Here is a 26,482-nt window from a genome sequence, read left to right on the forward strand (position 1 = left end):
GACAATTTTAGTGTACAGAACAGCACTGGCAGTCACTTCATCTGTAGGAGAGTCACTGGGGGAGCATTTATAGAGAACAGATCTCTAACATTACACAACCCCTTTAGGGGTCCTGTCAGCACCCTCCAGATCACTATTTACATGCAGAAAGTGAGCAAACCATCACTGAATTAGCGTTCCATCACACACAGTTAAGCATGTTTATGAGCAAGGCACTGAGCACATAGTAACATACTGCTTTGTGATATCAATCCTAAGAGAATGTGGCATTGTTTGGAAGTATTTGGTCAATGACTTTTTGGTGTTCATTCCCCACGCAGAGGAGGAAGGAATGTCCCATCACATTAACTAGAACACGAGCTCCTTTTAAGTATGTGGGTATTTGAAAGCAAGCCCAGGATGCAGCAACCCTCCCAGTTTGAAGATCTACTTGGGAGTCTCATTAATTCAGGAAGAGGTACACAGCTCACATGGAAATGCAGCAAGACAGAGGAGGCCAAACCTCAGCTAGAAAAGCTACGCGTAGGGTAGGACAAAGCTGGGTATCCTACTCCACTGTGAATTTCAACCAGATACATATAATGTGTCATTTGTTGTGCGGGAAAAGTGATACGAATCATGTCATTATTCATCCCATCTGACTCTAACCATGCAGTACAAGTGAGTTAAACTCTTAATCTAAGATGACTTTATGCATTTCACTGGGAATTCAAAATTCAGCCTGTAGACGTAACCATTTCAGACTGGTCCAAAAAGTCTTTACTTGGTTTAGTGATTTTTCTAGGACACAGACATTTAAGGTTGCAGCATGAAAGTTTGGAACCTTTAATGTTTTGGTGGTTCTTTGAACATGACAAAGCAAGTCCCCCTTGCTATGCAAGTCCAAACCAACAATCCAGATTTCTCTTTCAGTCCCATTTGAGGATAAAAAGCCCCTTTTATCTGCCTTTAAGAGGTAATTTTCTATCGGCCAAAAAAGCTGTAAGATTATTTAATCAATGAAGAAAACAACTGCTTTTGGTTCATTTTCCTGTTGTCTTATTTCCCAACCCTTTTCAAATAAGCCTTTGTTGACAGACCGCAACAGGGTGTCGTGGTTTCAGCTGGGACAGAATTGACTTTCTGAGAGCTGGTATAGTGCTATAGTTTGAATTTGGGATTAAAATAGCGTTGGTAAAACACTGATGGTTTTGGTTGTTGCTAAACAGTCAAGGCCTTTTCTGCTCCTCACAGCATCCTGCCAGCAAGGGCTGGGAAGGCACAAAAAGTTGGGAGAAGACATAGCCAGGAGAGCTGAGCCCAACTGACCAAAGGGCTATTTCCACACCATGTGACAGCATGCTCAGTATATAAAGCTGGGGGAAGAAGAAGGAAGGAGGGTATGTTTGGAGTGATGGCGTTTTGCCCTCCCCAAGTAACTGTTACACATGATGGAGCTCTGCTTTCCTGGAGATGGCTGAACCCAAGTCTCTTGAGCACTTTTCCGATTCTGTTCCCCATCCCAATGAGGGGGAGTGAGCAGACAGCTGTGTGGTCCTGGTTGTTGGCCAGGGTTAACACAGGGTTTTGGTTGTTAAGAAGAATCCAAACAAAGTTTCAGCTCAGAGTACTCCTAAAGGAGGAGGAAATTCCCAAAACTCATTCAACTATAACAGGTAATGGGAGAGTACACTGGGAGGTGGAGATCACTCTAAGTAACACACTTCTAGAGAAAAAGTCATCCTGGTTATCCCCTTGAAGTACAAAGGCAGGATTATTTGCCTCATGTGTTTAGGCATACCATCTTTCAGCGCTCAAGAGCCTTGGGGACGTGTGAGATTCAAATTGGAAGCCTCTGATTTCAAAGTTTTGTCAATGACTGGGTCTACTTCTCAGCAGTGATAATAGCCCAGGCCACATTTAAGCTAGTATTAGCAATTCAAAGCATCTCAAAGCAAGGACACAATCTTTACAGGGAGTGGAAGCCTTCCTTTCCTACGGTTTTCTAGCAGCAAAATAGTAGACCCCTAAATTAGCAAAACCAGGGACAAGTGCGGTAGTTTCCCATGGGAGAGAGGTTAACCTGCTTGTTTCAGATTTCAGCTAAGAGATTCTGACACCAGGGTAACCTCAGTGCCTATACTTTCTATGTAGTGAACACAGCAACTCTACCTCAGCAACCAGCTTACAGTAATAACTCTCCTCATGTGTTGCATAATGAGGTCCCATCTATAGCCCCACAACTTGTTTAACCCTCAAAAGTGACTTATTCCAGGCTATCAGCCAAGTGAATGCGTAAGTAGAATATATGTAGCTATGATCTTCACAGGCTGGTATTCATCTTGTCTCAGAAATTGTTTAGGGCAGAGAGGTTAAGAAGAATAGAGTGCAGGTTTAAAAAAGATTTGTTTCTAAGAGACACTTCACTAGATTCATTCAATTTAGTGAAGAAACTAAGGTTAGGAGAATGCCTTTTAGAAACTATTGTCTCATAGTAATTTAATACATGGGTTTTCAAAAGAAGACAGAGAGCAGGTAAGAAATGTTGCAGTTCAGTTAGATAAAAAGCTATCTCATTAGTATGGATTAGATCTAAACACCTTAAGAATAGCTGTCAGCCTCCTTACAAGGCAAATCCTACACCCCTTCCTTTTAGACTCTACAAGCCAAGCTATCCAGAGCTTTTAAGGGGTTCTGTCATATCGCAGACTTACTGACTAGTCTAAAAATATCCCTGAAAGTAAGGAGAAAAAGACACTGATCTAGATAAGGCAATTAGACATGGTTTAAAGAAAACTCACTGATCAGACAGGCATCGTTCTCAAGTAGTGTTATTCAGCACAACATCTCCTATCATAAGGGGAATGAGTCCAGAAAGACAGAAGAGATAGTAAAACAACTAGCTCTGAGCCTGCACACAGCCCACACGCTTCTCTCCCCAGGCAAAGAACCAGCAGAGCTGCTGCTTGGGGTTTTTATAACAGCATGAGGCTGGTTAATTGGGTTTCATCTGCAGCAGGTGGGAGTTTCCAACTCTGTCGGCATCTGCTCAGACAGTTAATGTGACCTTGTGCGTAAACGTACTGGTGTAACTGCAAGCAGACTGGCTTTCTCCAAAATACCAACAAGATGGAAAAGCTTTTTTTTAAGTGTTGTTTTAAATGTGTGTGCTTCAATGTGCAGGTGTTTTCACTCACTCATGTTTTTTTCACTGAAATCTCAGATTTGGAACGATGAAGGGGGAAAACTGGGAGCCTGGAGGAATGGGATGAAAAGACAGAGGGACAGGCCAAGCCTGGACTTTACTGAGGGGCCTCAACAGTCTGGGGAAAGGGGCAAACAGGAACCTCATTAATTCAGTGAAGCCACTCTACCTGGGACAGCTTAGTCCCCATGCACAAGTGCAGGCTGGGACCTGATTTTCTGGGCAGGAGCCCTGCAGAGAAGGACCTGGTGGTTCTAATAGAAACAAAGTCAATGTGTAGCTCATCTTAAGTCATTTGCACAGCCTTTCAGAAAGAAAAAAAAAAAAAGAGTTACATTTCATTGAAAGCGAAGCAATAAGATATCCCAGGAAGCAATAAACTGGCATCCCTCAACGAGGATACACAGAAACAAGTACCCCAGAAGCAACATTTGCAGATAGGTCAGAGGTTTTGCATTTTTGCAAAATAGGTCAGAGGTTTTGGCTTTGTTTTATCCCATTTCCCATGCCCCAGGGCGCTGCAAGTGAGACAGAGGTATTGTGACAACCCATGCACTTTCCAGAGGGGAGAATGAGGCACTTAGCGACCATTACCATTCACGCTGTTCAGGCAGGAACCCAAAACCCCTGGTTCTAGCACTGGAAGGTGCAGGGTCTTTGGAGCAGAAGCAACAGCAAATAGCCCATCCCTGGAGAGCTATTCTCTGCATAAACAGCTGCATAAACAGCTCTGCAGTGGCAGTCACAATCTGGCTCTGGAGACTTTTATGTCTCCATTTTCTAATGAGGACTAGTTTAATATTTTTTTTAAGATCCTGTCTCCTTAATAAAAGTCAGCTCCAATGTGGAATTGGCTCTAAAAATTGCAGTCCCCTGATCATAAATGCTTTCAAAAGACGTGGCATGGTGATCAACATGAAGGCTGGATTAAAGTTGAGATTGCAGCTTTTGGGAGTCACACAAGTAACTAAATACACATAGAGCCTTTAGCACAGCAATGTGTAATGACACATACTACTTTGGGAAAGATTCAAAGAGAAATAACACAGTTTAGCAGTAAAGTAAGGAAGTTCCCCATAACATTAAACAGCAGATTTTCCCTCCAAGCAGAGGTTTGTCTATGCCTCCTTAGCAGGTGGCATCCCGAGGCTCTGTTAAAGCCCAAAGACAACTACTTGTACGCTTGCTGAACGCAGACAAGAGCTGGCGTCTCCAGAAGTCATCTTGTACCTGAATTTCCATCTGCCTTCTGAAACATGGACTTGACTGTGGAAAGCCTAAAGAGTGCTAGTACTTTATATAGCTAAAGATATCCCACAGCCTCCTTGTGCAGAACAAAATGGAGCGACTGTCATTACTGCTACTGAGGTATCAGAGTGAGATTAGATCTGCAATCAGGCATACCTCAGTCCCACACTGCAGGCAGCAGGGCACAATCGATATTGAATTTGTTTAGGAGTTTCTTTCATTTAACTGTCTTTGCTTTGAATGTATGACACCCGTACAGACCAGCTGTCGAGTACAGATTTGACAGATGTGGCTTGAAAGAACATAGGAAAGTGCGCAGCAGCCTTGGGACTACTTTGTATTAAAGCAGAGAGCACAGATTACCTGAGACACAAAAAGAAGTTAAAACTGCCTCAGCCCTGTCTGTTCTGTATTGGTACACAACTGCCACTCAGTAAAATGAAGAAACAGAGAAGAGAAATTGGGAATTTGAAACCTGGAAGATTCCTGGCTGTTAAGATAATAAGCAGTGCTTTGCACGCGTATGCTTTTAACACAACCAGCCGCAGATCTGACGGGGACAATGAAAGGTAGGCAGCAATTAAATTGCACCATTTTCTTTCTGGTCACAAGTGTAACTTTGCAGAACTAGACAGAAGTGTTTCAGTAAAAAGCTGTTTGCATTCAAAAATAGCCTTTTTATCAGAAGCCTTAAAGACTTTCCAAAAGAAAAAAAGACAAAAGAGTTTACACTTTTATAGCCTATCTTGAAAATATTCGTGTTTTTCTGAAATTAATTTTAGATGTCGCAAAGAATGGTCTCCAAATGATCTCTAGGTTTTAGCAACAGTGATTCCCTAACAAGGTCAATTAAAAAAAATACAGCCGTGGTTTCAATCCCATTCTCAAAGATTACAAGTTAAGCTTTTCAGTTAAAATTTTGAAAAAATCTTATCCAAGCATGCAGAAACGACAAATTAATTTGGGAAATGCTTTGAAACAAACAAAAAAATTGTCAAGCTTTTATTTTAGCTTTCCTTTGTTTTCCAAAAGTAGGTATCATCTTTCAATCAGCACTAACATATAGTATGAGATTTGTGTTCACTATACTTGCATGTGTAATGATGCTGGTATAATTTGCAGCAGATGTACATTTGGGGAGAAATTATTTTCCTCGGAATCTATTTGTGTGGGAGGATGAAGTATGGTTATAATGAAGGTGCTGTGGGAGCTGAATGACTTTGCATCCCAAGTACAGGTGCACTTGAGTGTAACTTAAACATAGTTTGCAATCTCTCTAAATGGAGCATTTATAGCCAATTACACTTGTCATTCACCTTGCAAATACGTCTATCTAATTTAACAGCATATGCAGTAAGCAGAAAAATAAAGGATATTATATTAGCTGACAGCAGAATAGAGGTGTAGATATCAGCATCTGTATATATTGCACATTTGGCAGATTTCTGAACCGAAATACAATGAATTCCAATAGTGGCCTCCAGTGCCCTTATTCTCTCTGCATCAGAACCCTCCTGTCAAATGTAATTTCCTCCAGGAAGACATGAATCTAGCTGAGACTTTCCAAAACCTGTCCAAGTGATTTGGACACTCACTTCTCATTAGTATTAACAGCAAATGGGCACGAGCATCTCCTAAACGCCTTTAGAAATCTCTGACACATTTTTTGTGGCTGTTAAATGACTCCTTGGGCAACCTGCACTAGAAATGACAAATTTCACATTTGTTTCCCTGTACTGAGATATTCATAATGTCCATGTACCAAATGTCAAGACTGTCCCTCCAAAAGACAGCTGAGATGTGGTAAGAGAGAGAGGAGAGACAGACTTTTGCTGTGTTTGGATTAAAGGACAAAGTTCACATTCCAAAACTGTCTCCTCTGCGGAGGGCTGTATATAGCAATTTCAGGATAATACCACATTCATTGTCATCTTTTTGTCACCGCCCTAGGCAGGCATGTCACTGCGGTGGGAACAGGGATGCAGAGGAGCGACATGGCCACATGTGTCATATGCACTGAATCACAAGCACCGCCCTGGCCAGCACTGACTTGGAGGGAAAGGAAAGGTTAACTACCATCTGTACACCTGATAACATGTCCCACAGAAGGGACAGCTATTCTTTTGAGATGCAGATTTTTAGCGTTACACCTTAGAGCATATTTAGTCCCATTATGGTTGCAGAAAACACCCTTCCCACCCTTCCTGTCCCATAAGAAGAAAAAGTGAACTGCGGAAAAGCAAACTCATTTGTAAACTGACAGTAGATTATATTCTCCCCTTTCCCCACCAAACTGAGGGCCAGAAAGAAGCTTGTAGGCCATTTCATACCATTTCAGTTATTTCAGAGATTTCATGTTATATCCAGCTTCAACTTTTCACACCCTTAGAAGCCAGAAAGCCTTGTAAGCCACTTCTCAAACCAAAAGCACTGCGAATCCTTTCAGACTGAACTGCCATCTACCACTCTGTGTTTGACTTCACCATTTCCCTTTCAAAGCCCTAACAAAGTAAGTCTTACCAACAAATATATATGCAAATAACTGAGTAATATTGAGCTTTAGAACTCCCTTACACGGCTTCTTGATCTGTTATTTAACTGACATCACTTCCCTTTTTTTCAAATGTATTTCATGTATATATGTCTGTTTTCTATAATCTTCTCCATTTCTCTTATCTCTTGTATTTTAATAAACCACATGTCCAGAATCAGTATCTTCTTTAGCAGTCAGAGGGAGATATATTTGTTCATTGCAGTTATTAAAATTCTAAACATCTCCCTCCCTTTATTTGATTTTAGTGAGATTCTGGACATTTTCTCAATACTAAGAAGACTGGATTCATTGGAATGTAACTCTGAAAGAAGCCTTGCATTGAAACTTTAATTTCAGTTCAAAACCCCATCAATTTAAGGTATCCCCGGAAGACCTGGACAAGGTGAACCTTTTTTTTTTATGAACTATTCTCAACACTAGTTTAAGATGAAACTAAACTTGTTTTTTACTTCTTAACACTGAGAAAAACTACACAAAGCACAACCTGAGACCATTATTTTGCTTTTACATATATTCTAAATCCTGACAGGACTCCTGATGGCCACTTCGCTTAAGCAAGAACAGACTTAAACCTTTAAATCTGACTTTTTTGGGGCATTATCTTCCCTGTATTAGTGGAATAAACTACTTAAAACAGAGCTCTGCTTTCCTAGGGGCGTCTCTGCTAGTCCATCATTGATGACTTTTACACAGAGAGAGCATTATGTTAAGAGGCTCACTTCAGCAATAACAGCATTAGCTACCAAGAGAGACACCAGCAGTGATTCCTCCCTGATCCTTTGAGAAACACCAGTGATTTGTCTCCTAGTTTTCTCTCAGCTTTCTGTGAACTCAGCGTCCTGTAGTTTTGTGGAAAAAACGCTCACTGGATATATTGCTTTAGTCACAGCTGTTTAAAGGTACATCTTGGCCAAAGTGGGAGTTGGAGGAGTTTATTCAAATAAGACTGTAAAATCTGAAATAATTTGTATTCCTCCCCTTGCAAACGTACTTTCCCACTCAGAATAAGAACAGTAGATGCACATTGCAACTTCAGGGGAAGAAAGTGCTGATGTGGAAAACTTAAGAGTCGTGGCCAAAATCAGGGGCCTTCAAGGCCAATGCCAGTTGAAACTTTCCTATCACTTCCTATTGTCATTTCAGACCTGTTAGCCACAAAAAGCTCAGAAGATACATAGTTTTAACTTTCTACCCATTCCTTTGGGGCCACAGTGGAATAACAGCAAAATTAATGCTGCTGGCTGAAGAGTCTTCAACTACATTGCTCCAGAGGAAGAGAGATGGAATTAGGACTGCCCCAGCTTTGCTGCTGTTATTCCCAGGCCTTTCAAAAACAGCAACCAAACATCAGTTGGTCTGTTTCCCACTGAAGAAATTAATCGGAAATTCGCACTTTCTCCCGGCAGTGTTCTGCCACCTGCCTGTGCATACTGCGTTTCATCACGGGTCAGGTCATCAGTCTCCAGTCTCAGCATGACTCTCTGGAGGGGAACCTTCCTACTTCACTTACCTGTCCATGCTGCCATCTGAACACCCTCCAGACTGAAAAGAGCCAGAAGACAATTCATCTCACCCTAACTCAAGCCTCTGAAATGCCCTCTGCAGGTCCCTCTGCTGATTATAGACACAGCCTACTTTAGATCGTGTTGCTGACTTCTAAACAGTAAAAGTTAGGGAAGCGAATCGTACCGCTGAGAGGATGCTCAGCTGCCTTATTTAAATCCAATAACGATGTACTGCAGTGAGTGTCAGCCCTTGAGATTATCTTTCCATCTCTTTTACCAGGTAAAACACACAATGAGTGAGAGATCTCACCAAACAGGATGCTGTGAACACTGCACTGTGCTCTCTCTGAACAACGTACCCACCATATCTTTTCCTGAGCTTTGTAATTTTACTCCCGTATAAGATGTCAGCATTAATGCAAACTGTTGCACCAGTCACTGCTGGTTCTGTAAATAATTTGTCAATTGTACATCTTTTTCAAAGCAATTTAAATGATTGAAAATTTAACCGCATTAAACTCGCACACATACCTTTCATCCAGGTCTGTCAAATGCATGGTCTTGGAGCTGAATGCATACAGCCTTTTGGTTCAGCATTTTAAAACTGGAGCATAGTGCTGGTCTGGCTGCCTTACACATAAAGTCAATAGCAATCGAGAAGTCCTTTGTGAACCCCCTGAATCCTTCTGCAGTTCCTCTTCCGCGACTCAATACCCCAGTTGGATTTGGTTGGGGTAGCTTGTTTCTTTCGTTTGTTTTGGGGTTTCCACCACTTCTGGGCCATGAGGGACAGGAAGGTTTCTATTCTGAGATCACAGACTGAACACATTGTCCGAGAGCAAAGTATTGCAATGTAAAGTATCGCGAAGTAATGCAGACCGACTGCTTTATAGCCAGATCCTATTGATCAGAAATGCTTATCTCATGGACTTCATCCCAGTTGTGTGACCAGACACAGCCGTTATACTCATCCACAGCTCCAAATAGTGTGGTTTGTGTAGCTGGAGTTTGGTGTGCTGAGAAGACTGCCTGCAGCTCACCTTGCAACTAGCTGGAGGCCAGCAAAAGACGGATACATCTCTGGTGAAGCAAATTCTGTACCCTATGCCTCCTACTCTGCCTTTGAGGTATAGCACAGCACGGACAGCCAGGCCATGACAACCTACACAGCATCTTTTTCCTGAATGAAGGCAGGAACTCTGTTGTTTTTATGTACAGCATCCACTCCAGCTTCCTCAGTGGCCTGCTGGCACAGCTTAACAGCAGTTTCATCAGAGAAACGGGGACAGGGGCTACCACCAGAGACCGAAGAGCTGGAATGCAGGCATGTGCCCATCTGTACTGGGATGAAGGGCTGTTTTCAGCGAGCTGGGGGTGATACAGCAGCACCTCAGGGCCTGCCAAACACAGGAGAGTGCTCTTGGATGGCCTGTGCTGGGAGGCCAAGTATAGGGCAGCACCTCAGGCCCACACGAACACAGCGTAGGGGTCTTGGAGGGACCATTTCAGGAGGTGAGGTGATAGTGCAGCGCTTCAGGCCTGTGCAGGTACAGCGTAGCACTCCTGGAGGGACCATTTTGAAGGCTAGGTTACATCACAGCACCTCGAACCTACATGAACTCAAGACATGGCACTCTTAAAGGCCAATTTCCTGAGGCTGGGGATAGGGCAGTAGCTCAGCCCTGCACGAATACTGCAATTTGAAGGCCCGGGCAATACAACAGCGCCTCAGACCTGCACTGACACGACACAGCACTCTTGGAGGGCCCATGTGGTGAAGTAAGGGGCAGGGCATTGCCTCAGACCTGTACCCACACGGCGCAGTGCTCTCGGAGGACCCATTTTGGAGGCAGGGAGGAGGCCACCCCCTCAGACCGGGATACGCACGGCACAGCGCTACCGGACAACGGCCCAGGGCGACGGGTGACGCTACGTCGCCTCAGCCGCGCGCAAGGCGGGAAGACGCTCGCGCACGCCCGCGTGCGGCGGGGCGGGGCCTGCTGGCGGAGGGGCGCGGCGAGGGCCGCGCGGGAGGCGGGGCCAACTGGGCGCCACTCTCGGGCGGAAGAGGCGGGGCGCGTCGCGGGGCGCGTGCGGAGGGCCCTACGGAAGGCCCTACGGAAGCCCGCGGGGCCGCCGGTACAGGCACGGCGGTGGCGGCGGCTCTGGCCTAGGGCGAGGGCTGGAGGAGGTGGCGTCCGCCGGACGGGGGTGAGGGCGGGATGGCGGCGCCTTGAGGATCTCGGTGAGCCCTTCCCCTCGGCGGTGGGCAGGGCGGGGGCGGTGGGAGACGGCGGTTGGGCCGGCGCGGGCAGGGCGGGAAAGCGGCCTTAGGGCGGGCTGAGGTGGGCCGGGGCTCCTGTGTGAGGGGAGAAGGGGCTGGGGGGCTTGAGGACGAGGAGAGGGCTGGGCTACGGGCATATGGAGGATCGGGGCCTGTGGGGCAGGCTCAGGGGGCGATGGAGGCCCTTGAGGGGGGAGTCGGTCTCTTCTCCCAAGGAACAAGCGATAGGACAAGAGGAAACGGCCTCAAGTTGAGCATGGGGAGGTTTAGAATGGATATTAGGAAAAATTTTTTCACTGAAAGGGTTGTCGAGCATTGGAAGAGGCTGCCCAGGGCAGTGGTGGAGTTGCCATCCCTGGAGGGATTTAACAGACGGGCAGACGTGGTGCTGAGGGACACGGGGTAGTGGTGGCTTTGGCAGTGTCAGTTAATGGTTGGACTCGATGATCTTAAAAGTTCCTTCCAATTTAGATGATTCTGTGATTGTATGACAACTGGGTCTCAGAGGGGGAGACAGCTGTGGGGCAGGCCTGAGAGAGAGGGGTGAGGATTGAGGGCTCTGAGAGGCTCCGCATCCCACACCAGGCATAAAGCACAGGGCCCACAGGCGGCCAGGGTGGCTCAGTGTCTCTTCTCTCGCTTGCAGCATGCACGGAGAAGGCTAGATGCCCACAGGCAGCAGGACACTGTCACAAGCTGCCCGAGCACTCAGCAGGGGCACAGGACTATTCTCCCCCCATACACAGGTCTCCTTGCCAAGACCCTACCTTTGCTGCCTTGGCCTCCCTGGGGCCAGCCCCAATTACTGGTACCAGCTGCTGTTACGGCGTGTATCTCTCCAGTCCACAGGCGGAAACCAAGGTGGTGGTGCTGGGATTTTCCACTTCTCCGTGCTTTTGAACGCTTGGCTTCGCCAAGCTTGCACAGCTGCAGAGGACATGGCAGAACAGAGATACTGCGTAGACTATGCCAAGCGTGGCACAGCAGGCTGCAAGAAGTGCAAGGAGAAGATCGTGAAAGGAATGGTGCGCATTGGAAAGATTGTTCCCAATCCTTTCACGGAGTCTGGTGGGGACATGAAGGAGTGGTACCATGTGAAGTGCATGTTTGAGAAGTTAGATAAGGCCAGGGCCACCACCAAGAAAATCGAAGACATCACAGACTTGGAAGGATGGGAAGAGCTACAAGATGCGGAGAAAGACTTAATCAACAAGCACATCTCAGGTGAGACACAAGACAGCACCTGGGGCCCTTTTCTACTTTACTTATTTTCAAGATAAGCCACTGATTGTCACACAGCCATGCCTTTACTGCGAAATCCTCACTGATGTATTAGTATCAGCTAGTGACAAAGTGGGTAGCGTTGCTCAAATCTGTGTCTCAGCTCTATAGGAAAGAGAAGAAGTAGTCACTTCTACAATAGCACTTCTTAATTCATTTGTCACAACTGATTATGGAGAAGGTCTAGGTGATTTAATTCACGTGCGGACCTGGGCAGATAAATCCCAGGAGGAACCATCAGTTATTTTCCATTTTCACCTTTTTTTCCATGATCTTTACTAAATTATGTAGTCGTTTAACTTCTGATATCTGAAAAATGTTCCTTAATTTTTTTCCTCCGCCCCCAGTTCTGTTAAGTGTATCTTAACATAATATGTTGAGGAATGTATGTGATTATTTCTGACTGCTGGTTTGAACCTTGCTGTTTTACAGAAGCTAATTCCAAGGCTGCAAGTACACCGAAGAAAAAAGTGATAGTCCAAGCTAAACTCACTGCCACAGGACAACTAACTACAAAAGATCCGTTAGCTCTCATCACTCCATCACCAAAGAAGTTCTCTGGCTTCACAGGTAGGACTAAAGAAACTGATTCTGGCAAACTCTTCTCTTCTAATACAACATCAGAGGTGTCAAAACTTGGCTCAGATCAGTATTTTTTTATCCTTAGAAGATGGTTTGGTTTTAATTGCTTTTTTTTAAATCTGGTTTGCCAAAAACTGTTAGTGCTGTCTTAAGCTGTTGGTCTTGAAAGAAGTGATGCTTGAGTTTCTAGTGTTCCCGAGGAAGCAAAGTTTATGCAGTAACCCACATTGTCAGGCTGGCTCTACTGCTGCCTTAGTCCATTGGCCAATTTTAATCAAACTGTGAAGGTATAGAGTAACGATATCCCATGTGGAGCTCAAAAATCTGTAAAAAAACCTGGCAGTGAGGGATTCCCGGTTGCAGTGTTCATGGAAGGGAAAACGGTTAGTCCTCATCAGCTTGTCCTGAGAAAGAGCCGCCAGCAGGACAGTCAGCGTGTGGCCTCTGACTGACCTGACACAGACCTGTAGCTCTGAACCACCCAGAGCACATGCACAGACAAAGAGATGAGAATGTGTAGGGATGTTAATATTATGAGAGAAGAGGGGATGGGGATGTTTTTCCCCCATCTTAAAAATGACCTTAGGAAAACATCTTGCTGTGAACGGCAAAGGCCCACAAAGTAGAAATAAAACAGAAGCATCTGCCAGCAGGAATTCCTTTTCACCAAGGTTTAATCATATTTGTCTGGTAGAATTAAGGTCCAGAAAATTCTGCCGTACTGGAAAGAGCAAAACTAATGAAAAAATAGTTTAGAATTTTTTTAATGGTAATTAAAACTTAAAGTCACAAATTTTGGCATAGCACACATCATTATCCAGTTCTGAAGCTTTGCCAGCATACTGGGATTGTTCTTTTCAGCTTGCCAAGCAGAGGTAGTGTCAACTTCAAAAGCTGCACCATATTGTACTTGTTAAAAAAGCAATTTCTTATGTCCTTGATGCAGCAAAGCCAAAGAATTCAGAAGATGTCTCTGCAAACTCTGACCACAAGTCTAGCCTATCTGCAAAAAAATGTGATCCGAAACATAAAGACTGCTTGCTGCGAGAGTTCAGGAAGCTTTGTGCCATGGTTGCTGAAAAGCCCAGCTATAACGTGAAAACGCAAATCATCCAGGATTTTCTGAAGAAGGGATCTGGAGGAGGTATGATTCCTGCTTCGCATTCTCATCATATGAAAGCCCTCTCAAAAACACATCAAAGTAGTATTTCAAAAGCAAGGGTGAAATAAAATGTGATTGCTGTGTGCTGTGATGATTTCTGAACTATGGAGATAATGTTTGCAAAGCGAGCTGTTTATTTAAATAACAAATTCAGGTAAGAATATCTTAGTCTGGGATTGTGGGGAATGCTTGTAGGTGCTACCAGCCTTAGTGCTGAGATTAGATTTGGAGGACGATTGTGGGTGTTTGCCCTAAGAAATCTCCCTTCCTGTGAAGCAGAGCAGCATGGTGGAAAGAGGAAGCCCCAGCTGCGGGTTTTTTTTTTTCCCCCAGGGTCACGCTAATGGGCACAAACAGCCAGAGCCGGTACGTGAAAATAAATTGTGATACTTTCTAATGGTCTGTGCTTTTTTTTCCAGATGGTTTTCATGGTGATGTATACCTGACCATCAAGCTGCTCTTACCAGGCGTCATTAAAATTGTTTACAACTTGAACGATAAGCAGATCGTAAAGCTGTTTAGTAGGATTTTTAACTGCAACCAAGAAGAAATGATCCGGGACCTGGAGCAGGTGAGCACAGACAGCAGTTGTCTTAACTTCTGCTGTTCAGTCCCTGGGTATGGAAATTCTGTAAATTTGTTTTTCTTTACTCCTATTTGAAAGAGTGTTAGCTTGACTTTTAGAATGGGAGTTGGTGATTTTTTTTTTTTTATTTTTTTATTCTTTTTTACTTTAGCAGTTCTTATAGCGCTCCTGCCATCTGGAACCTTTAGAAAACAATGTTTGAACAGAAAGCAAGATATGAATTCACCTGCAAAACTTGTGCACTTGGCAGGTGCTCACATGTGTGCATTTAATTCCTGTGCATAGGAGTTGATAATTGGCGGTGCACACTTCTGATTCATAGCAAGATGGAACAAACAGGTGAATTAGATAACAAAGCTAATTCTTTCACCTCTGTTTATTGCCTTGGTATATACTGCTGTTTAGTGATGTCACTAGACTGTTTCAGATCCTTGGATTTACAAGTGGATTCATCCTGAGGAAATAAAGGGTCTGTGATGCTGCAGCAGTGAAAAATGGAGCAATGAGATGATATTGGTACTCTTACCTTTTTTTGCAAATGAACCCTCTGAGAAGCTTTATTCTCTGTGGCAGCTTTTTTCTTATGTTTGATTCCAATTTCTTTATGCAATCCCAGCATAGTTCCTGTACTTAATCCTACTTATTGGAACCATGTTGAATCCCCAGCGGCATCCCCATTCTCTAGCCATTGCTCTGATCCACACCTGTATTTTGTTTTTGGAGACAGGGAGATGTTTCCGAGACCATACGCCTCTTCTTTGAACAGAGCAAGTCTTGTCCTCCAGCAGCCAAAAGTCTCCTGACCATCCAAGAGGTAGATGAATTCCTAATCCAGCTGTCAAAACTGACTAAGGAAGATGACCAGCAAAGTGTGCTGCAACATATCACTCGCAGGTAAGGAAAGCAATCGGCCTCCGAAAGTTTACCCTGAAACTAGGAGTTGTTATCTATATATCACAAGCTGGAATAGGTGAAAAACTAATCATAAGCCACAGAGACTAAACTTAACGTCTGTAAGCCGCTATTAGTGGTTTGATTAAGACACCTTGATTGCTGACTAGCAATGGAGAACATGTATGGCTCTTGTTCATGACTGAGAATTTCATCCCTGCCTGTCAAGACGCTTCAGTCAGTACTAAGCAAGTGGCTTACAGAAGTACCTTAATGGTACTTAGCTGTTAATTAAGTTACTGTTCTTGGGTATGGTGGGAAAAGTCTGTGAGCCATTTGGAAATGTTGAGGACTCTTGATCTGGCTCAGTTTCTGTTGATCTGAGGCTGTTACTATCATCTACTCTTGATGCGTTAAGTGAATTTTGGAAGGTATATCGACACTGAGGCAGAATTCATATTGGCATTCAAACATAGAGATGCTAAAAAGCCTTTTGGATATTCTCTTGTGCCTCTGAGATGTCACTAGTAACACGTGTCCTAATTTGAGTTTAAACCATACAGAAGGGGAGGACCTTTTTTTGGAGGCCTGGATCAGTTTTTTTTCATCTGGAAAGTAGTTCAGTTAAATGTCTACCATTTCTGAATCTTCTCTCGTGCTTCAGGTGTACGGGCAATGACCTGAAATGCATCATCAGGCTAATTAAGCATGACTTGAAAATGAACGCTGGAGCAAAGCATGTGTAAGTCTTGTCTTTCATTGTGAGACAAAACCTGAAGTGGGCATTAGCCTCATAAGCCAGGAGCAGCAGACCTTGAGGTTGATCCATGTTTCCTTCCTCTCCTCAATTTGTTGAAGGCTGGATGCTTTGGATCCCAATGCTTACGAGGCATTCAAAGCATCACGCAACCTCCAGGATGTGGTAGAGCGAGTCCTGAAGAACCAGCAGGAGGCCGAGAAGATGCCAGGTCTGAAGCGAACCCTCAGTGTGCAGGCCTCCCTGATGACCCCCGTTCAGCCCATGCTGGTAATGTTGGCTCCCCTGCAGCAGTAACCTTCAGCCGAGCAAGAGTTCTCATCTGTACCGTCAGAGACCCTCACCTTTAAGAATCAGTAGACAGAGAAGTGACTGCATGTAGTATAAGCTAATAGAGTGTGCAGAGCTGATTTTTATGTTTAGTGCCATTTTAGAAAGTGTTTTCTACCAAGAGGCCAGCATTGAATGTACTCAGTGCTTGCACCATCAGTGCTGCTCCAGAAGCTAAAATCTTGACTTGCTTTCAGTCCAGAAGTGACTTGTTTGCTGTCATTCCAGAAGCTGATCCTTTCTCTGTAAATGGCATAAGCTTTCCATTGGATTAGAGATTCAAATAAGTTTTGGGTTTTGTTTGAACTCATCAGAGTTAAATATTTACTTCTGAGCTAAGCATATTCCTGCAAAAGGCACAGTACTTGCACCTTTAAGTTTTTGGAGGAGATAAGCACTGAAAAGCTGTAATTATGTGGACATATGCAGATGATTGTAAGTAAACGAGTAATTAAGAAAAGGAAAACTTGGACTGGGTATCAGAGACCCTGGACAAAAAGATCTATAAAGCAATTGATAGTTCATTCATGAACTTAGGTAAGCTTAGCTTTATTTTTAAATATTTCATCTGAGTGTGTTTGGAACTTACCTCTCTCCACTTTTCTAAGGCTGAAGCCTGCAAGTCCATTGAGTATGCCATGAAGAAGTGCCCAAATGGCATGTATGCAGAGATCAAATATGATGGCGAGCGGGTGCAGGTCCATAAAAATGGAGATCATTTTAACTACTTCAGCAGAAGCCTCAAACCTGTTCTTCCACATAAAGTAAGCACCTATAAACTCTCTGTTGTGCCAGCTCCTCTATAAACACGACTGAATTTCACAACAGTTTCTGTAGGCAGGGGGAAGATACCTTCTGTTGTAGACTTTTTTTCTAATTTATGTAGGTACCTGGAACCTAGAAACGCAACACTTATTAGAATTGTAAACAATTCGTTTTGGTGGACATCAAGACCTTGAAACTGAAGTTACGCTACCTGCTTTAGAATTCTCTTTATGCACTGCTTTTTGTGAAGCTTGATGCCAGTTGCATGACTGACTTAGTTATATTTGTTCAAGACACGCATTTCTATTTGTAGAATGTGCTGTCTGTAGCACAGCAGAAAGTAAAGCTAGTGCAGATATGCCTACGCATGTCTCAGACACGCTTCTGGAGACAGCATCTGCATTGGAGTGAGTCCCTCTCTTCAGACAGTAGATGTATTTTTCTTTTTTTCTTTTTTTTTCCCCCCAAGGTAGCTCATTTTAAGGACTTCATCCCCCAGGCTTTCCCTGGTGGGCAAAGTATGATCCTGGATTCAGAAGTTCTTCTGATTGACAACAAAACTGGCAAGCCACTTCCTTTTGGGACTCTTGGTGTGCACAAGGTAAAAAAAGAAAAAAAAATATTAAGAAATCCTTTGTTGTGCTTGGAGGAGCTGTTATTCTGCTGACTTTAAAGCACCAGTGTGCGACCTGTTGTAACAGGCTAATTTAAGAGATCTGGTGCTTGCTAGAGCATTTGGGGAAAAAATAAGCCCGAGAAGGCTGGTATTAATGAAAAGGTACTGCTCTAGTGCAGTAGATTTGGTATTAACCTGATCTCGCATAGCAGGACAGTAAGAAAACTTCAGCTCTAGATAGATATTAAAAAAACTCTTGGAAAATTTTGCAATTCTGTTATTGCTTATCATTTCTTGAGCAACGTATGGTGGACTAGAAGACCCCAATGATGCAGAGAGTATTTAGTCCATATGAATATTATGTAGTGCTTATGTCTAGACTAAGTGGTGGTGAGGAAGAGGACAGTAAAATGAAAATTAACCTGTAAGTGCTTTAACTTAAAGTAGCCATTAATCTGAAGTCTCTGGAACGCTTGCTGTAGCAGTAGTGGCGGATGTTACTTTGGCCGAAGTCATTAATATTTGTGACGTTATTTCCCTGGAAGTTAACGTGTTATATCTTCTTAGTTTGTGCTTTGACACATTCAGTCTAAATCTTAATTCTCAGAATACTTTTAGAAGAGGCCTAAGCTTATTATAACTAAAATATTATGGAGATAAAAGTACATCCTTTTGTTTCTTTTATTTTTCTAAAACTCCATATCGCTGGCTGCTACGACTGCAGATTTCTTTTAATCAGTCTTCATTGTCTTTCAGAAAGCTGCTTTCCAAGACGCCAACGTTTGCTTGTTTGTGTTTGACTGCATCTATTTCAATGACATCAGCCTGATGGACAGGTACGTGTCTGGCATAATGTGAGAGTAGCCTGACTGGTTTCCCAGCATGAACTTGCTGGAATAGGCTCCCAGAGCAGAGGGAGCAGTGCACATTGGCTGTTACGACTGGCCATTTGCCCCTGTAAAATCAAGACAGCACGGGGAAAATCCTTGCTGTGCTAAGGAGTTTCACTATGGAGCTCCATTTTGCTCTGCAGTTCCAAAATATTGGGATTAACTGCATTTCAACTGAACTGAGCATTGTTCAGTGCCCAGCTTATATCCTCTTATATCTTCTGAAACCAAATGCACTCTTAATGTAAAATTGCTACTTTATAACTTATTTCCCGGAGGAAAGTAAGAATTGATTGCCCTTTCTTGAACTCTGTAGGATAAATCATTTAATTATTTAAATAGCTTTTCTCAATGTTGATGTTCAAATTGCTTGCTTGTCCTTATTATCCGTACCCTGGTTTAGGCCTCTGTGTGAACGTCGTAAGTTTCTCCATGATAACATGGTTGAAATCCCCAACCGCATCCTCTTCTCGGAGATGAAGCACGTCACAGTGAGTTCAACGTTAAAATAGCATGCGTGGTGATCTCCTAGATTGCACTCCGGAGACTTCAGTGCTCCTTTACCGCGTGGCCTTTTTTATGATTGAGGCTGCAGATCTGGCAATTCCCTGCCTGTCAAAACGATTCTCCTTCTGGTCTGCGTGCAAGACTTCTTGAGCTAGTGTTGTTCAAGAGGGCTGTGCCTCTGCTCCCATCTTGTCTTGGCTACAGCCACTTTAGTAGAGTCTTAACTTGCACATCCTTTTTTTTTGGCTTCTTAATGACTTTGTAGCCATTGTAACTTTGACGTTGTTAGGAGCAGCCTAAAGCCTGGTGTAACTTAGTCTGTGTAATGCTGAGCTGCGTAGAGGAGACCGAAGCGTGATTGAAGGGAGCTAGACTGCTTCCAGTTCCCAAACCGGCAACTTGAAGTGCCGCGCAGCCCCAGGTACATCCTGAGTGCTAAAAACTGCATTCAGACAGCAGCACACTTGTTTTTTCCTTGGATTGTTATGCACAAGCCCTGTGTCCTGTTACTTTTCCCCACTGCTGCTGATTTCTGTAGCAGCTTGGTTTTGGTGGAGAATGCTTGGACATTCGGAGAAAGCATTTTGGGAAGAAGAAAAGGGCATAGGTCCCAAAGCAGTTGGACAGAGGAGTAAGCAGGCGCTGCTGGCTGAGGAAAATCTGATCTTGTACGTATGGGACATACTCAGGACGCAATCAGAGTGGCTACCTCATCTCTGGGGAGTATTTTTTAAGAAACAAACCCTTCTCTTCTCGGGACATATTCCCAGTTTAGTCACAGGATGTGCAGCAAAGAGAACAAATATGGTAGTCTCCTTGGAAAACTATCTTAGGAAATTACCATTCATCTCTCTGCAGTCGCTTTGGGTTTAGTGCATCACTGCTACAAATAGAAGTCTGAAGACCACAGCCCTTCGACAGTCTTGAGCTAACCGTGATTCCTTTCCTTTTCAGAAAGCTTCAGATCTGGCAGATATGATCACCCGAGTCATCCGTGAGGGACTAGAAGGACTGGTGTTGAAAGACATAAAGGCAGGTTCACAGTTACTTTTCACTGGTGCATGCTGGGAATTGGGGAATAACAACAGACAGAGGTCTGTGGATGAAGCACACGAGGCTGAGCATCCTTCAGACATCTCTGGGTTCTTGTCGATGCCGACATCCAATCCAAACTGCTCCTTATATATCTGAGCACTGCTGTGCTCTTGTACCACTAAGCCAGATAAAAGCAAGGGCTTTTTGAGGGGGTGGCTGTCCACCAGATGATCTCCTTTCTGACTGGGGGTTCTTGCCTTGTTTTGCACAGGGTAATTATGAACCAGGAAAACGACACTGGCTGAAAGTGAAAAAGGACTACTTAAACGAGGGTGCAATGGCTGACACAGCAGACCTGGTGGTGCTGGGAGCTTTCTATGGACAAGGTAGTAAAGGTAAGTAAGTCTCTGGCGTTGCCTTCAGTCAGAGATCTGTCAGTTCAGAAGACACAAGCTTTTCCCCGTTCCTGGCCTCCTGTAGCATTTGTTCTCCTACCGGAATGAGACTGGCTGTAGCAGTGACCCGCTTTAGGTCTTGGGCTGGGCTCTCGGGCAGTGTAGAGGCTTGCGCTGCACCCCAGGCAGCTCTGTGTGTGGGAGCTGATGCTGTGAAGCCATCACAAGCCCAAAGCCCTGTGATTGCTGAAGGTGGAAAAGGGTTTTGGTTCATTACTTTGCTTCTCCCCTCCTGCAGGTGGGATGATGTCCATCTTCCTCATGGGTTGCTATGATCCCAAGAGTGAGAAGTGGTGCACTGTGACCAAGTGTTCTGGTGGCCATGATGATGCCACCTTGGCGCGTCTGCAAACAGAGCTGGATATGGTGAAGATCAGCAAGGTGAGAGGGGCTCTGGCATGGAGGCAATCAAGGGAATGCTCAGCAAAGGGCTTTGGTAGAACCTGCTTCCTGCTGAACTACAGCTGAGGTGGTGGCTAAATGCAGAATTGAAGTGCTCTACTGGGAATGAATAGAGGCTCAATTAGAGTTAAAGCAGATAAACTGCTCTGACGCAAATGAGATACAGGTGCAGCCAGCTCCTGAGATGAGGCACTGCCTGAGATCTGGACTCAGACAGTGAGTGGGAAGCCAGGCACCATCTGTTTCCTGCTAAGACAAAAGTTTTATTGGGAAGAGCAGAGCAAGTACCATTTTTCTGGCACGCTGCGATTAGTGAAGACAGTCACTAGATGGGGCTGCGGGTGAGAAATGCTCAACTCGGACTGTTTCCTTGTGGCTAGATAACATGATGTAGTGGAGGTAAGGCCTTTTGTGTGTGATGTGTTTAGGTGAGGAATCTTAACTTTTCAAGGCTTGACAAATAAACAGAGAGCTGAATTTTAATATTTACTTGACATCCTGAAGACCATTTGCATCAAGGTTATAGAATCTTTAAAAAACGGGTAGTTTTATGTGAATCACAATTGGAGCAACGATGTTATTGTTTTACATGTAGAATGACAGCAATTGAGAGCTGTGCTACAGATAATTTTTGCGATCCTCTCGATAACAGAAACTGCTGCAGATCAGCGCACCTTGCACTGCAGGCTAAAGCACGTTTCATTCCATACAAAGGCAATGTAATACCTATAAGCTAAACTACTTCTAGATTATCTTTCTGCAACTTCTTTTGTAGAAATAGGTTCATACATGATCATAAGGGCTATCATTTTGGTTTTGTGCTTTTAATTAATAGGATCCTAGTAAAATTCCAAGGTGGCTGAAAATTAACAAAATCTACTACCCAGACTTCATTGTCCCGGATCCAAAGGTAAGTGCTGTCATCGTCATTTAACTATGTTTTCCAGCCCCGATATAGCAAGCTACTATACTTCATTTGAGTGTACAGATTGTCTCTGTTACAAGGTTAGTTTTCATACGTGGAACAGGAAATTAAGCACAAGTTTTTATCTCTGAATCTTGCAGGTGCATTTGAGGCTAAGAGCTTCATGAAGAAATCATACCTGCAGCACTTCTGGGAAGTATTCTTGTGCATTAAATCCCTTCCAGAAGTGAACTTAACTTTAAATTTGAGGCATGAAAAATCTGACTTAAAACAGCTGAAGCACAACTGTAACCCAGAAGTTGCTATCGTTTTATGAAATTTATCAGTATCTTTGTGCCATGTATATGTTAGAAAAAGGTGATATTTAGAAATTGGCGTTATGTATTAGTTGAGGATCTCTGACTTGCTGAAGTAAAAAATTAGATGTTTTTCTAACAAATGTGACCAAGAAAGGTCAGTTTGTGTATATGGAACTCCGTGTGCTGGGCTGGGGAGGGGGGGGTGTTGCAGAAGTAGAGGAACATAAATATATTAGAGTTGGTTCCTGAGACAAGACAGGAATGTGACGTGTCTTCCTCAATGCTGTGTTTAGAAAGCCCCAGTGTGGGAGATCACAGGGGCTGAATTCTCTAAAGCCGAAGCCCACACTGCAGATGGGATCTCCATCCGCTTCCCTCGCTGCACCCGCATTCGAGATGACAAAGACTGGAAGACAGCCACCAACCTCCAGCAGCTTAAGGTGAATTAACGCAGTATGTCTGCAGCATGTTCAAGAATAAGTTCTGACAACAGTCTGTATTTAAAAAGACAAATTCTGATCGCAGGGTGTGTAGCGAAGATACCCGCTGACTGGTACCTATGATGGCATGTTACGTTTTCCATTTATTGTAGGCTCAGGCTGCTTGCTGGATTATTTTGATGTGAATCTTATTCTTTCGTGGGGCCTCTCGAGTCTCTTGAGCTGTTGTGTTGTGCACTTTCAGGAAAGTCTGTGCTGGCAGCTAGTTGTATCAGCTCTTGTAACAGCCTTCGCGGTGAGGAATTTCCTTCCTGAAAGAGGTGACCTCTGTTCTTTTAAATGTTTATGGTCATTCGGTCTCCCATTAATTGCTGAGATTAGGGGAGGCATCTGGGAAGTGACTGAGCGCAGCCTGTCCCGGTTCCAGGACACGGGGGCCAAATGGCAGTCAGCCAGGACCCCTGGGGCTGCACCCACCCCACACAGTTTCTACGCCTCCTTTAGTGATAGAAAGCGGTTGGCTTGCTGCCATCCCCAGCAGTAAGTCAGCTGTTGATGAGCTCTGTTCTCAGTCTAGTTACTGTCATTTGGGCTGTCTTCACGCTGCCTACAGGGATACTGGCAGCAGATGTAAATGCTCGTTACGGCATCGAAGCAAGGAGTGATTCAGCCCACCTGCTGTCCAGCAGCCTTTCTGGCTCCCGGTGCAGGTAGGGGAGAGAAAGGTAAAGTACCCTCTTCAGACAGACTATTCCACAAGCGAGCAATGGGTATTGTTCGTTTTTCAGGCCAGGGAGCCAGGCTCTGAAGAGTTTGTCTGTCGTGCTCTGTAGTACATCATGTAAATATGGCTTTTGTTTCCTCCCTGTATGGCTTCCCTTAATGCCAAGCAGCTGGGTGTAATGCAGAGAGCTTGATCAAAGTTGACAGGAAAATGGCTACAAAAAGGTGCAGGAAGAAAAAGCATATGAGCAAACACTTCAGGGGAGAAACAAGAGCAGACCATATATTACAGCTCATTCCAGTATTGGAAGCTTCACTGTGGCTAAAGGCAACGCTTTGTTTCTGGTGGGACAGGAGCTGTACCAGCTCTCCAAAGAGAAGGCTGATTTCAGCGTCGCTGCTGGGGAGGAAGATGAGTCCACGGCTGGCAGCAGTGGAGAGAACGAGGGAAACTCCAGGTCTTCCACACCACACAGCGCTATTAAATCTCCCCCAAGCAAGTCACCTGCAAAAGCCCAGAAGCCAGAAGGTAAGATGGTGCTTTCCAGGGAGAGGAGCCTCAGGGTGTGTCCTCTGCGTTTGGGGGGTAGGTCAGCTTTGGATCTTTGCCTTCCATCAGATGCTCGAAGGTCCCGTGGCAGCTTTCACGTGCACATCAGGGTTAATGGGCAAAGCTGTTTAGACTCTTTGTTTGGCCTATGTTGGCCATGGATTGACCAGTCACAGCTCTGAGGTGTGCTGGGATTGAGAAAAGACGGAGACAGCGCTGATGATGCTGGTTAGGTTGGTGCTTGGGCATTTAGACTATAAAAGCTCTCAGAGATTTTATGCTGCGTAGATCAGGTATCTTGAACCTAGCAGAGTCTCAGTTACTGTTATTACCAAAACTACTTTGGAGTGATTTCTCTGGGCCTACAATCCCTTTTAATCTTATTAGATAAAGGTCCTTAGCAGTACATACAAGACTGGTCAGAACAGCAAACCTGCTGCTTCCATTCCTGCAGATCACATGCCCTTTGGTTAGACTTTTTTTGGCCATGAACCAGTATTTGATTTTACTTGGATGAAATTCATGCATATAAATAGAGCACCTGGATGGAGGGGATTTCCAGGTAGTAAATTGCAAAGCTGTGAAATGAGTTTGCTTCACCAGCACTTTGTCACTGGGGAATAACGTGAAGCAAATTTCTGGGCAGTCTCAAAAAGGGAGTGGGGTGGCGGCAAGGAGGGAATTTGAACAGCAACATCCTGGAGATGAGGCAGGAAGATGCTCTGGGCCATTTGCAGTAGAAAAATTTGTCTTACCAACTTATGGGTTTTCTAGAAACGGTAAGGGAAACGACTTTCCCCTTTTACTATCTTCAGTCGTTTCCCCCAATTTAATACACAACCAGTATCTGGACAGAGAGCACAAATTGAGACAAGTTTTTGTTTTTAGAGAGCAAAGCAGTCGCTGGATCCCCTCAAAAATCAGAGGAGAAACGAGGGGAGAAGAGAAAAGCATCTGAGATGGAGGACAATGGAAAAAAGGTACAGAGAGCTGGGGCGGGAGGAAGCCGAGGCAGTTTCAACTGTCTGTTCACGTTCACCCTCCATCTGGAGAGCCTTTGAAATCTCCCTATAGCAGCACCCTAAATTAAAATGAAATGTAAAGGCAGAAACAGCAGCAACAAGCCCCCTTGTAAAGGAAGCAGATGGCTGCAGCTCTTCTTGCCTGTCTGCACAGCTGACATAAGTGGGTTTGTCACGCTGAAGGCCAATACTCCGTTCACCCACCACCAGTGTCCTGCTCCACAAAGTGCTGTGATTGCTGCGCAGCTCCTCTTCCCGACTGCTGCGTATGGAAGAGTTGGGAGCTGTAAAGGGAGAGAACTGTCCTTTCTAGCCCATTAGGCAGCAAATTGTAGGAGTGGATTAAGAATCACTGAGCTATAGTTTCCTGATAAGCCTGGAGTAGCTATTTTGATGTAAACAGCAAGCCCTGTCCCAGGGCGGTTATGTTCTATTTTACCTAAGAAGCATCAGCTTGTAAAGGCAGAGACATTAAGATCATGTTTACTGGACCTCATCAGCATCACCGCGAAGGGGAATAATGAGGTAATAATTCCCCTTAGCTAGGGAAGCACTGCTTAGCTGTAACATCTGGCTTCCAGAGGAACTGTATGGGTGTTGCTCTTGTGTATGATTTAATGGCGGTCCAAAGAGCAATTTACAGTTATTAGGCATGGGATTAGAATGATAACCTTGGGAACGGTGAACGGACTCGTTCATGCCTCAAAGAATTTAGTGTAATTTCCAGACCAACCTAATGTCTTTAACCAACCTGTGCTTCTCATCCTCTTTCACAAAATGCAGACGCTGCTGGACATATTCACTGGTGTGAAGCTGTACCTATCGCCCTCTGTGAAGGACTTTGACAAAATCCGGCGGTACTTTATAGCATATGATGGGGATCTTGTGCCAGAGTTTGACACAGCCTCCGCAACGCATGTTATAGGGGAGGACATTGATGAGAATCCTGGCGCTAAGCGTGTGTCTCCCAACTGGATCTGGGAATGCATCCGGAAACGGAGACTGGTGGCCCCATGCTAGGAATATGGGGCAGCTGACCGGTCTTGACACAAGAATTCCCTGAAGAGAACTAGGTAGGTGGGAGAAATGGTGAGATTCCTCTGTGGAGATATGGATAGAAATAAAATCCCAAGTCCATCGGAGGTAGTTAGAAAGATCCATAGCAACCATGCGGAATGAATTAAAACAAGTCTCTGAAGAAATGTCAGTGCTGAATCCATTTTTCTGCCCATAATGTAGACCATGGCACTTATGTAGGTGCTGGTTTATTCTCCTTGGGTTTTTAAAGTTTGGGTATTTTTATAGATAAAGAAATAAAACTGAAGCAGTTTCTCCTTTGCTGTCAGGACTTATTTTCCAAAGGTTATTCTTTGCCTGGGCAGGAAACCAGACCACCAAATAGGTGAAACTACTGCCTGTAGTTTCAGGGCAATTTTGCTGCATGGCTACAATTCACGTGAAGGACACGCATCCTACTGTTTGACTCTTC

General features: G+C 44.3%; 1 protein-coding gene and 1 long non-coding RNA gene across 4 annotated transcripts in view; one reads left to right on the forward strand and one right to left on the reverse strand.

Moving 5' to 3' along the window:
- LOC134518825 (uncharacterized) overlaps window positions 1–9,180 on the reverse strand; it is a 252,227-nt gene extending 243,047 nt beyond the window's left edge. Inside the window, exon 1 of the long non-coding RNA XR_010072069.1 lies at window positions 9,023–9,180. This is a non-coding gene — a long non-coding RNA (uncharacterized LOC134518825). The remainder of the gene's footprint in view (window positions 1–9,022) is intronic.
- Window positions 9,181–10,597: 1,417 nt separating this feature from the next.
- Window positions 10,598–26,333, forward strand: LIG3 (DNA ligase 3). Of its 3 annotated transcripts, XM_063340527.1 has the most exons (21): window positions 10,598–10,736; window positions 11,422–11,521; window positions 11,618–11,999; window positions 12,489–12,626; window positions 13,585–13,782; window positions 14,220–14,371; window positions 15,114–15,280; window positions 15,942–16,019; window positions 16,136–16,304; window positions 16,973–17,128; window positions 17,599–17,730; window positions 18,502–18,581; window positions 19,039–19,126; window positions 20,097–20,174; window positions 20,449–20,572; window positions 20,871–21,013; window positions 21,870–21,944; window positions 22,552–22,698; window positions 23,776–23,950; window positions 24,860–24,951; window positions 25,777–26,333. In XM_063340527.1, exons 2-21 carry the CDS (start codon window positions 11,441–11,443, stop codon window positions 26,011–26,013), a joined length of 2,892 nt encoding a protein of 963 aa, XP_063196597.1. In that variant the 5' UTR covers window positions 10,598–10,736; window positions 11,422–11,440; the 3' UTR covers window positions 26,014–26,333. The 3 variants fall into 3 exon arrangements, with proteins under 3 accessions (XP_063196597.1, XP_063196596.1, XP_063196598.1); XM_063340526.1 differs by having other exon boundaries at window positions 11,422–11,999; XM_063340528.1 differs by lacking the exon at window positions 11,422–11,521.
- The last annotated feature ends 149 nt before the right edge of the window (window positions 26,334–26,482 follow it).

This window comes from Chroicocephalus ridibundus, chromosome 7 (genome assembly GCF_963924245.1).
Source record: "Chroicocephalus ridibundus chromosome 7, bChrRid1.1, whole genome shotgun sequence".
In the NCBI taxonomy this organism is placed as follows: Eukaryota; Metazoa; Chordata; class Aves; order Charadriiformes; family Laridae; genus Chroicocephalus; species Chroicocephalus ridibundus.